The following is a 12,379-nucleotide window of genomic DNA, read 5'->3' on the forward strand; positions in this document are numbered from 1 at the left end:
TTTTGGATGCTTTTTATAAGTTTTAAAACCAGAAGATAAAAAAAAAAAAATCAGCAAAGCATATTTGGTCTTTTGTGTCAGGGAGTGCCAGGTGTCTGCACACTGTTTTCTCAACCTTCAAACAAGAGCAGCTTTGCACACAACAGCCTGCGGGTATCTGTGCAAACAACAATCTCCCAGCTGGGAGTAGAGCAATTATGGCGTGATTCCACATCACCCCCCATCCCCCCCACCCCAAACACACACGTACACACACACAAGCACACGTACATTCACACTCACGCATAAACACATATTGTAATTGCTGAGGGAGTGTTTCCTGTGCGAGCTGGCTGCCGGCCTGTTAGCAGAGGGAGCGACTGGTTTTATTACCTGTATCCAGGTAAATGAGGGCATTTTGTGAGCAGTTAAGCAAAGGTTGGTGGTTAATATGCGGAGGTGATTATTTGCTGTGAGCTGATCACACACACACACACACACACACACTAACAGAAAGGAATAGTGTTTTCAATATTCCTGTAAGGTACAGAATGTCCTGTTTTTGGCGTGAAGTGAAAAATCATGTCAACACAAGCTGTGTAGTTTTTGTAGCCTGACACACTTGCCCACACAAAAGATGGAATACAGATTTGGACATGCATTTGCTTTAGTCAACACTATTCTATCACTTCCAATGGGCTTGAACCCTGTGCATTAATGCAGGTACATGTTGCACTTACACACACTCACATAACACAGTGTAGACTAAAGGCTTATCTGGAGTCTTATTTCACTCTCTGATCCCCAGGTAACTGTACACACCAGGTATCAGGTACCAACAGGTGTTGAAGCAGAAGCTCAGAGGAATAGCTTCACTTTGGGGGCAGATCTTCAGTTCTTTACAGACAAAATATAGGTACAGTTGGTGTGGGTACAGCAACATGCTCAAAACATTGGTACTCACACAACTACAGTACCGAATTAATTGATTGACGTTTAATATTGATATTTTGTGGGGCATATGTCACCTCAAACGTAGCTCTACGTGATGGGACTTGGGTTCAAAGCACCAAATAGTCTAAAAATTCCCAGAGACCAGAAAGTGTCTCTTTTATCACTAGCACATCTGTGGATATGATCCATTCTTCCTGAGAGACGGCAGAAAGACGGGTGGACTTCTTTTGGTCAAAATAGATTTATTTATTCCTCACTGCAGAGAAATACTGTATAGAATGAGTGGTCTGCATTTCACTCTCTTGACAGAATTGCTTACTTTACAGATGCAATACCAGAGCTGATGCTAGATCAGTGTACCCAGCAAAACATTGTGTTCTGTTTTTTAAAGATGCAATACCAACGCTGATGCTAGACCAGTGTATCCAACAAAACATTGTTTTCTGTTTCATGCAGCTTATTTTTGTTTGCCATAAAAAGGACTGCTAGTCCTCAATATCTGAATATCCTTAAAAGGTTGAATAAAACTCAACCGTTAAACGGATGCGTGAGAGTCATATCCCGATTAGAACAAGTCTTTCATTTCCCCCTTTCAACAATGGCCCAAGACATTTTTGCCAATCAGAGTGTTCATTAAATGATGAATAGTTTGTTGGATATTACACTGTTTTCTTGAATTTGATAGTCCTACATGTAATTCATGCGCTGGAAAGGCCCATCTGGTTAATATCAAGACAGGCTCAGCTTTCTAGTGCTTTCATTTTCTTTATGGTTTAAATAGGGTTGGAATTACAGCTAAATCTCAAAATACCTCCTTTTGTTACACAACAAAAAGTCTCACAGAGGATGGCTTAGAATAGTACACATCCATGACTGCGTCTTTGACAGCAATTCAAATGATTCCACATGCTTGTGTCACAGCTGTTCCAAACAGGATAGATGACCTTAGTTTGCCCTCAACCACATACACTTTCTACACAAGTTTGAACTGGCAATTAAAGCATTAAAAATGTGACATCTTCGTTTAGAGGTCAAAAACCGAAGTATTTCATATTTTGGAAGGGAATCAAAGCCTGTGTGTGTGTGTGTGTGTGTGTGTGTGTGTGTGTACCAAATACTAATGATCTAGGAACATATGTTTGCTTAACTGCACTGCAGCAAAGAAAAAAAAAACATAGGAGGAGCTGTATCACAAGCATTTTGAAGAGCCCATGTTTTTCAGTTAATGTCACCATTGGTTTTCCCTGTGTTTACTGAACTTGAACACACTGATGAACTCTGATTTTAAATCAAAGGTCTCAGGGATCAGGCCCAGGCAGTGCCTCCATTACACGTTGTAAGTGGCATAATGTGGAGCAATTTGGGTATTGATCTGCCTGGTTAGTGGCAGTGGATCAGCTGAGGCCCATATCGACCATACATTGAGGGCCCATCCAACATCTCCACTTCAGCCAGTGTAAAAGATGAATTATAACTGGACAGTCCAGTTTTTCTCAAACTCACAAAACTGAAAAGGTTTTTAACTAGCATTGAATTGTCATCTTCCGTGTGTCACTGCAGTCTTTTGGCTATCATTGAACAATCACCACTAAATAATACAATTAGTGGCTAATTGAATGTTGCTGTTTTTTTTTAATTTTCTCATTGCTCCTCAAAAAAATGGAAAACATTTCTCACTTGTCTACATTGTGTCTTGGGTTCGAAACAGTCCAACTGAATCAAAAACGTGACAGTGTCTGTGACTATTGTTTGTACTAATTAGTGATAATGAATTAGTCGACTTCAAAGATTACATTGGAATATTTGTTCAACAAGTGTTTGAAAAACGGCTGTACTGACTCCTTGATACCAGGGGACTGAATCATACCCATTGAAACCAATTTGAAAACATGTTAAATAAAACAAAAAAATGAACAATCTAATTATGGAAGTAGAGCTTTCCTATAGTATCAGATTATGTTTGAGGGACCCTGCAGGCAAAGGACGTCCATAATTGATGGACTAAGTGGTTGCTGTTGGTTGTTAAAATGACTGGACGTGTTGTATTGTCATATAAAAGCTCTTCCCTGTTTGTGTGAGTCTAAGAAACTTCCTCTGTACCCGTAGGAGATTTCGCTGAGTACCTGTTGTTGTTCTTTTTTTTTTCTTTCTTTCTTTCTTTTTTTTTTTTTTAACTATATTACGTTTTCTGCTCATTTGAATTCCTTTTTGTCGTTCATGACAATATTCCACACTTTAAAGGTACAGTCAAGCTTATAAAACGGCAAGCTCACACGACATACATAAAAATCGGAATGTAAAAAAGTTTCAGGTATACAGTTTATATACAACCATGGACAGGCGTCAGATTGAGTTAATTGCTTTGAAATAAATTATTATAAAATAGATTTCTGAGTATTTTTTGCTTTTTTTTTTACACATATAAGAATTTCTCTAAAAGAACGTGTTGCTATTTTCAGTCAGTTCTTAATCCCACCCAAAATCATGTCCAGTCATATGGTAGAACTTCTGGTTGAACGGTTTGTAGAAGTCTCGTAGTCTCTGCACCACATCTGGGTTGATGTTTGGGTGGGTACGGCCTTTGGTTTTGCCCAGGCAATGGGGTTTGCTATTGCTCTCAGGCTTCTTGAGGCAGGGAAAACCCTTCGCGGGGTTGAAATGGAAATGTTTGTCGGTGACCACTCTCCTCAATCCCAAGAAGTCCTGTACGTGAGCCATCTCTCCCGCAGGGTCGCTAATCAGACGCTCCCCACTTACAAACAGCATCTGACTCATGGGGAAGAACTCAAGCCAACGCTCTAGATGCCTGGCGTACATGCCAATCTGGAGGGCACTCCAAGTGGTATCTATAAGGCCTGCCGTCATGTTTTTAAAGGTCAAACTCTCGAAGGACGGGATGTCGGGCTTTTTGGACCGGGTCTGCGTGTAATCTGAGATGGCTCGAGTCACGGGGTCCCGTACCACAACTATCAGCTTAGTGTCCTTTGACATGGTGTAGATCCGGGCCGGAACTTCCTTGGTAACAAAGTAGCTTGGCGTCTTCTCCATGGTGAGCTGACCTTCCAGAGTCTTGGGCATCAGATCTCTAGGGTGGAGAAAGTGAAGAGAAGTGAGGTTTGAGAATGATTCATAACGGAACACACTCTGACAGGCTTAATCAAGGGGAATAAGCTAGATTGTCCTGGTATGTACAATCCCTCTCACTCTATTTTCCAGACAAAGCTTTAAGAGGTTTACTACCTAAAGGGAGGGTCAGACAGACAAGAACAGAGGCAGTTGTTAAGAAAAGAACAAAAGAGCTTTAGAGACCCATAACCATCTCACATTCACCCTTATCTGTACACTTGTGACATGTAACATATTGAGTCAGCCTGCACAGTTTGCTAAGTTTGAGCTAAGACTTGAGACTATACCACAGACTTTTGCCTTAACATCTGCCTCTAAGCAAAAAAAAAAGAAAATCTTCAAACAGTGGAGCTCCGTTTGACCAATCAAAGGCTTCAATCTCCTTATTCTCCCTTTAATCCTTCCCATGACCTCCATATCATCCTCTACAGTGACATTGCTCCTTTTTCTAAACACACAGCAATATGACTGTTTCAGTGTTCTAGAAAATTCCACGAATTAAAGAGTGCCCCAAAATTTCCCTGATTTTTTTTTTTGTCTTAAGTTAATTCCGTATGTATAAATTCTGGTGATTAACATAAACTGCCTGAACAGAACTTTTCTCCAGGGGAACCTTGGGCATGGTTAGGGACGATTACCCAGTTACTCCCATGATGACATTATTAACAATACGATGACGACTGCTTTAATTGGTGAATGAGCCCTTTAACTTTGGCCAACAGTTTATAGGGGCTAAATAGGCCAAGAGGGATTTAGACCAATCCAGACTTGGTCTAGTGTCAGAGGCAAACACAAGGACAGAGTGGAAGCAGAGAAAGCAGTCATACAGACAGTGCCCAATGAAAGGACTGGGCACACTCCTGAATGCATGCAGGAAGAAAGAACAATGCTATTTACAATAACACACACACATACACACACACACACACACACGTACACACCCTTTCAGTCTGCTGAAACCCAACTATGGTTTTCCTTGGTACATCAACAGAAAGTTCAACACACATAGTGCTGAACGCAGTTGCCAAATCACCTACTCATTTATCCAAACACATTCTTCAGAAATAGCCTTTGAGCTCTGACAATGACAAATTGTTCAAAATAAAATGAGTGTGTGTGTGTGTGAGAGGTAAAGAGAAAGAGAGAGAAAACAACACTCAAGAATCAGTGCTGGTTTCTAATGATGTCTTTACAGACATTTCTTGGCAGAGTCTGCAGTTTTAATAAATCTTCCAACATAAACTTTAAGAGATAATATCGAACCAATTACTGGAGCGGAGAAGAGGTTTGGCTCGACAGTGCGGCGTGCAGTCAAGGGAAGGGTACTAAGCCTACTGGGAACCACAGTTAGTATAACTCATTAATCCCTCACCACAATAGACCAGAGCATGCTGCTCTATCTTATGTAATCTTATAGACCGTCTCTCTCTCTGTCTCTCTCCCCGGACCTCACCGTCATTATGGGGTGTTAAAAAAACAAAAAGCTAATGAGGGAGAGGGAGAGGCATATCACTAGCTCTGTAATTATCCCCTTGCATCTCTGGGATACACGACCAGAACGCCACAAGCTCGCACCAACATCCCGAGAGGCAGGGAAACTTACTACCGATCAAACTTTCCACTTAGTCCCTGAGCAAAACAAACCTGTATCAGTGCTGCATAAATTATTCATCCGAGCAAAAAGACAGAGTGCTGCATCTTGAACTAGAGGCTACGTCTATATTCTCTGGAGGATCTCGTAGCAAGCTTTTGCAATTTGTTCTCCTTAATCAACAACGTTGCCTGAAAGAAATCTCTTTCCAAGTATCACTCTATCACTCTCTTATAAACTTCACTCAGCGTAATTATGGGGAAGAAAAACACTGGGCTTTACTAAAATCACCAGCACAGCAGTAAAATAAACAAAGCACATATTAAATAAGGATAAAGCATGGCTAAGGAGAGATTACTGAGAGAGAGAGAGATAGAGAGAGAGAGAGAGAGAGAGGGATGAGAAAAGGAAGGAAATGGGGCTTACATTAGTACTAAAAAGAGGAAGTTGTAGCAGTGAATCCAAAAATCTCGTGTGACCAAATCGTTTTCAATGTGAAGGAAAGAGGGCAACTCCAACTTAAAGTTTTAAGGCAACTCACTGCACGTTACTCAAACATTTAAAAAGAAACTTTACCCCAAAAAACTGAATAAAGTCCTGACGATTATGCTGAACAGTCACAGTCACCCTGTTTTTTTCTTAGGTTGATCGGGAATTTTTGTTAATTTTTTTTTTTTTTTACCATATAGCAAATCATCATCTGAGACTGGTACTTCTTCCTTCTGCATGTCATAAATGAACACTGAGAAGTGCAGTCTCAACTTCAGCGTACATCAGAGAGTTTGTCGTGAGACCTGTGTAATTACTCAGTGTTTTGTGTTTTGTCTGGCGGCCAGTGGAGTGTGTCATGGTGAAGCCTGCTGGAGGGTCTGCGTTTGAAGGTCTGTCTGTAAACCCTGTGTTTACATTTTCTGCTATCAGGTAGCATGTTCAAACGGCGGAATTCACGTCACAGGTTCAGCTGCCTGAAGTTCTCACACTCTTTTTGCAATGAGAATAACCAGTTAGTGACTCCGGCAGAGTATCTATTTTCATCAAGTATAAGAGCTCTTTTACTGGCTAAATTTCTGTACTCAAAACTACTTGAGTATCGTTGCTGACATATTGCCCCACCTATTTGCTGGTATAAAAAAAAGCAAACAGACACAAAATAGTTTTGTAGCTCAAGTAAACAAAGAGACTTATAAGTTGGAACCACTACATTTTCATTTTCTATGGTGGGAAAAAAATTCCAAGAGAAGAAATGGCTCCTTCTTCTTCTTCTTTTTTTTCAAAACCCCACCACAAGGACAAGAGGCGACACGAGGTGGTGGTATGTAAGCTCTTAGAATAATCTGACAGAGTTTCAGTGGGACATGTTCCAGACCTGCATCAAAGCCCATGGTTGTTTCATGACTGTAATGTTTTGCCTTATCATTTGTGAGAAACTCATAATCTAATTTTCCATGCGGTAAAGAAGCTGACAGTTATCTTCTGTTCTGCACCTCTGCAGTATTTCTGTCAGCAGATAAAAGAATCTAGGGTATAAATACTTTGATTTGGACTCTCAGCCACCTGTTTTTTTTTTTGTGTGTGTGTTGTTGTTGTTGTTGTCATTTTATTTGTCTATTTTATCAAAGGGTGGCGAACTTGAACAGGGCCATAGGTATATGACAAGTCATACTAAACTAATCCATGAGTGAAACACATAAGTGCATCTGTTGAAAGCAGCTGATGACATAAACAACTTCTGTTCTTTTACAAGAGAGACACGCCAATGCTTTGCTGTCTTTGATCAGAAAATGGACCAAATGTTTTTGTGGTTTTCTTCAGAAAAGTAATATTCATATTTTTCTGAAGCGCAATGAATAAATGACAAAAAGTTGTTTAAAATTTCTCTTGCATGTCTTAAGTAATGTGTGCCATTATCTTCTAACACATTTTAGCAGATGCTGTACCAAAAGGCTCTGCGTGAACTTATGCAGTGAGAGTACAACTTTATTCCTCTGAACCGCCTGAGAGGGAAGAAAAGTTTAGCATTATGTATCTCCTCCTGCCTAGAATTCCTTTTAGGGTTTTGTGTGTGTGGTTTTTTTCTTTTTAACAAAGAGTTCAAGCTGTGTTTGTCAAAAAGCACTTTCACCCTCCTGAAGACATTTACATACAAAGTGAGGTAAGAAACAACACAATTCACGCTAATTGCCTGCTCTTTCTCATCAGGGTTCATGGAGACCTCAGGGGTTCCACCTCCTCCTTTTCAGAGGGCTCAGAGTTTTTAGTGCCCCTTCAATAGACTTTACTTTCAATTTACTGCTTGCATCTGCTTCCCTCTTCCCAGTCTGACCATGCAGTTGAGTTCTCCTGGACTGCCAGCGGCTAAGTCTAGAAATATGAGTGGGCATGAGTCAGGGTTATGAACATTTTTTTTTAAATAGAAATTTGCATGTTGCCATCTCTGCTATGATTGAAAATACTGGAATATAAGAAGAGTTACGCAATCGGGTTATTCTGGTATAAATACAAGAAGTCAAAAATGAGCAGGCTGAATGTTTTTTTTTTTTTTCCTTATTTTGACTCGAGAGAGAATTTTTGGTGCAGGTACGTCTAAGGTATGTTTGGTGAAGGAATGTCTAAGCCAAATGGTCCTGCTGGAATTGGCGTCTGTTCCTTTGAGTAGTTAGGGGGACAAAAAGATACCTCCTCTTCATCGTGTTGGGCCAACAGTGTGTGGAGCAGTCAATGCTTTCACTGGAAGCTGGGGGACCTGACCACATCCTCCTCTCCCCTAGGCCTCTGTTTCACAATTAGCCAGTGGGACTCCAGGATAAAGGCAACCATCCTTCACAATGCCACCTCCCAACCCAGCCCCAACACCCAACACCCAACCCCAACCAACAGGAAAGAACTGATGAGGCTCACATTGTCCAAAGAATTTACAATTCTGAAAGGAACATTGCAAAATATAAAATCCTGAAATATCCCTGTCATAAAACATCTGCAAGGCAGAACATAGCCATTCAATTAGTGTGTGAAACAAACAGTCTCACAAATTAACCATCACGTCATTTCCAAAAGATAAAGAATGACTATTCCTGTTTTGGTGGCTTACTGGTGTTAGCTGTGATTCGAACTAACACAATGAAACTAACAGTGTGCCTCTTGCTCTTGGCAATCATTAAGGGACTTTTTTTTGTGCTGTTCTCTGTTGGAGCTCAACCTGTCACGCACAGGCCTGACACGGTTTACTCGGCCAAAGATGTTTTAATTAGCCAGTCCTGCTGGCTCGGGGGAGATAGGATTCCTTAAACAAAACCTCCCAATAGCTGCTCCACATTTTTCCACCATGTTAGCATTGACCCTGTTAAGTGGGATGCGGTCACCTGTTACACATGGCATTTGTCAGCCTCTATCTCAACACTCACGGTTAACACACTCATTTCATTAGCTCTGTAGTCCCAAAGTCCTTCAAGAGCACTTCAACAAAAAAAATTGCAGTACACTACTGTGGCCTATCCCTATACATTATAAACACACAGATATACTGACTAATTCCACTTGTAGGATTTCTCGACAAGGCTCTGGTGGCTTATTTGCAAGATGAAATGCAAAAAAGTCAGGCTGATTTAACACATGAGGTTGAGGCCTGTTTAAACCCCAGTTGTCGTTCAGGGGGGTGGAGGGTGGCTATCTTGCTTAGCTGTAAGACCTAGCCCTCACAAGGAAAATGTAAGATATTGCGGGTAGTTAACTAATGCCCTAAGTACTATTTTTGTATAACTGAACCCATGCTTTGTATCCGCCGTTTTAAACTATGGTTACCAGCGTCATTATTATGTAAATGAGAAATAAAGGAGATGGAAGAAATTGTACCAAAGTATTATGCGTTTTTTTAAATTAACCGCTAATCTTTTCTGATCAGTCAATTAAGTCTGTAATAAAATCAAACACTTTTCTCATTTTTGCAGTTATCCAATTTTCCTCTTGTTCCCTTTGTTCTTCCGATGACTCACGCCTGTGGTCATGATCAGTCAAAAGGAATTTCATGAACTCAGTCACAGAAAAAAAAACTGGCCTTTCGGTACGGACAGAGTTCCCCATCAAACAGGCCTATCTTTTACAATGCAAATGCAGTTGAATAGGTTCTGTATAGAACATATAGGTAAAAGCAAGAATGTGGAAATGTTTAGACATCATCTTGTATGAGCTCTATCCAACTGTCCAATCAGGCACTGAGACAGTAAAAATGCCTGTAGATCAGAAGACAGGAGCATGCTCTTCTCAGAGTACTGTCAGAGACAGACACCTGCAAACTCTCAGAGGCAAAACGGATGACCTTAGTAATCATGCCACAACTTAAGAACCATCAAATTTTATATGAGTGGAAAAGTTGTGATGTGGACTTGGTTCTTTTTATGCCAGCGATGTTTCACCATAATTATCTTTATAGTTGTACTGCCAAAGGCACCTAAAAGAGTCCATATCTGGATGCACAGGTTTAAGGTGAAGCTAACGTCAAACGATAGATAATATTGTGCAAAGTGAACCTGAGTATGTTACACAATCAAACACAAAGTTTTTGTGGATATTTAGAGGGCTTTCCAAAGTTCAGTCTAGGGCACATCCAGTATTACACAATATTTGTCCAACTGATTTTCTTTGGTGACAGAAATGTAAGAACAACAAGAATTAAAATTGAACAGCTGCTTTTCTCCATTATCAGTTCTCTGAATAGTCACCAGTTTCAAGTATAAGTTTCTAGTGACACCTCCTCCCGATGTTTCTCTCAGAATTCTCGTAAATTGTAACTTATCCCGGGGGGGGGGGGGGGGGGGGGGGGGGGGGGGGGGGCGAGAAATTCCGCTCTATCCATCAAGAATTTTTTTGAATATCCGAGGTTCAACATAGTAAGCGCACATGAAATGTACTGAAGCCCTTTCTAGAAATGCGAGTGTCTTCGGTTTTTAGATTATTATTCATAGCTATTCTTCGTACTGTAGCATTACGTAGGAAACGATTATTACTTCTTGTGGTGTGAAAATATGTTTGGCAAGCACATATACTATATAAAGAGAAAGAGTAAAAGAGAAGATGGAGAGAGAGAGGAGAGAGAGAGTGTTGCCATGAGGCAATGAGAAAACTGAGCATTAAGTCTCTGTCATGTAGGACACTATCAGTCTACGAGTCGCAATCATTTATTCCGTTACATTTTAGCTGAATGTTGGCGCAACTGCCACATAAGAGAAACGTTTGACATATGTCGGCAACAACGCTTATCAAACTGTAAGAGCTTAATAGGACAAGTATGGGTACTTCCAACCGAATAGTTGTAAGATAGTCTAGTATGTCTACAGACAGTGAAATGACTGGAAAGAAAGGCCCTTAAGACCTAAAAACGAATGATTTTGAAGTATAAACAACCTCGTCCTTGTCTTAGGACACAAATTAAATCTGATAAATAGGCCTATAAGTATTTGGGGGATTTAAAACATATTGCGAATACCTTGTGTGCATTTTGCGGTTGAAACCCATGAATTAAACCGTCATCGTCAAAATTAGATTTACCTGTACCACTCAAGCCCTTTCTCATAGTTCCGATCAAAGAAGTGTGGCTCGGCTCCCACGGCTCTGATATCGGGATGGACACGGAGAAATTCAAGCAGAGCCCGCGTGCCTCCCTTTTTCACTCCAATGATAATAGCCTGGGGCAACTTTTTGGTCTCCGACCCATTTACGACACCTGACATGGTACTATCCTCAACGGTCCGCTGCTCGCCTTTAATTTCCTCCCACTCTTCTGCTCTGCTGTCCACTTCATTCTCGTTATTTAGTAAGTCCCTTGATAGTGCCTTGATAAAAGGTAACGAGGAATCCAACTCTCCCCCGTTTTTTGGAAGCCTGGATTGTATCTTTAGGTAGGGATCCTCTTCAAGCCGTTCCATCTTCCTACCTGCTGAATCTATCACAAAACTTGGCATTGTTGAGCAGTACCCAACGCAGCAATACAGCATATACACCCATAGTGACAGCATGATGCAAAAGAGAAAGAGTTTATTTTTCACCGAGTGAAGCGAAATAATGAAAGAACTTTGACAAAGCAGGCTATATTCCATAGGACTCCTGAATGTGCGTCAATGTCCAATAGGGCATATTGGCAAAGTTACGCGTTCCCTAACCGCCGCAATATTCCTTGGGACAGGCAGGCATCCCATTACATTGGGACGATAATACGGATGAATTCCCAGGAGATGCTGAATTCATGACATTTTACGTTACTAGTCACTCATCAACATGTAAAATAAGCAAAACTGTTATTTACACAAGGCGCGTTTCTCTCGCCTCTGTGTGTTTCTCTCCTCATCGTAGTTCCGCATCCAAGCAGCAAGTGAGCATTGAAAAACTCAAGTGGCATCGCACACGATTTGAGCGTGAGGGTGTGTGAATGACAGCGAAAGCAACCAATCAAAGAACAGCGCTGATCGTCAACGTCCGAATGTGACTGAATCCACTCCTAATACTGCAAGTAAATGGCCAGTTTTCGGATAAAGGAAGTTCATTCAAAAGAATTGTTACATTCGGTACAATGTCTTGATTGTGATTAATGATAATATGAAATTAAAGCAGATCGTTAAAGTGGCAGCGAGTTTTTTAAACATTTAAACTGGTCTAAGTCTAATACAGGTCATTTATCTTTACATGTTTAGGCAGCAGTTTCACGAGTGACTTCGTGAACTCACATAACCATTAACTAAA

At 40.7% G+C, this 12,379-nt stretch overlaps 1 protein-coding gene across 1 annotated transcript; it reads right to left on the minus strand.

Moving 5' to 3' along the window:
• Positions 1–3,238: 3,238 nt before the first annotated feature.
• Positions 3,239–12,006, minus strand: hs3st3b1a (heparan sulfate (glucosamine) 3-O-sulfotransferase 3B1a). The gene is made up of 2 exons (XM_030789622.1): positions 11,192–12,006; positions 3,239–4,018 (listed from the first exon to the last, which is right to left on the minus strand). The coding sequence occupies exons 1-2, from the start codon at positions 11,737–11,739 to the stop codon at positions 3,400–3,402; spliced, it is 1,167 nt and encodes a 388-aa protein (XP_030645482.1). The 5' UTR covers positions 11,740–12,006; the 3' UTR covers positions 3,239–3,399.
• Positions 12,007–12,379: the final 373 nt, after the last annotated feature.

The sequence above is a fragment of the Chanos chanos genome, chromosome 13, assembly GCF_902362185.1.
Source record: "Chanos chanos chromosome 13, fChaCha1.1, whole genome shotgun sequence".
In the NCBI taxonomy this organism is placed as follows: Eukaryota; Metazoa; Chordata; class Actinopteri; order Gonorynchiformes; family Chanidae; genus Chanos; species Chanos chanos.

Coding starts and splice junctions, on each gene's coding strand:
- hs3st3b1a (XM_030789622.1), bottom strand. CDS start 11,739: ATGGAATATAGCCTGCTTTGTCAAAGTTCTTTCATTATTTCGCTTCAC. Junction 4,019..11,191: donor AAAGGGCTTGAGTGGTACAG/GTAAATCTAATT, acceptor TCTCCACCCTAG/AGATCTGATGCCCAAGACTC.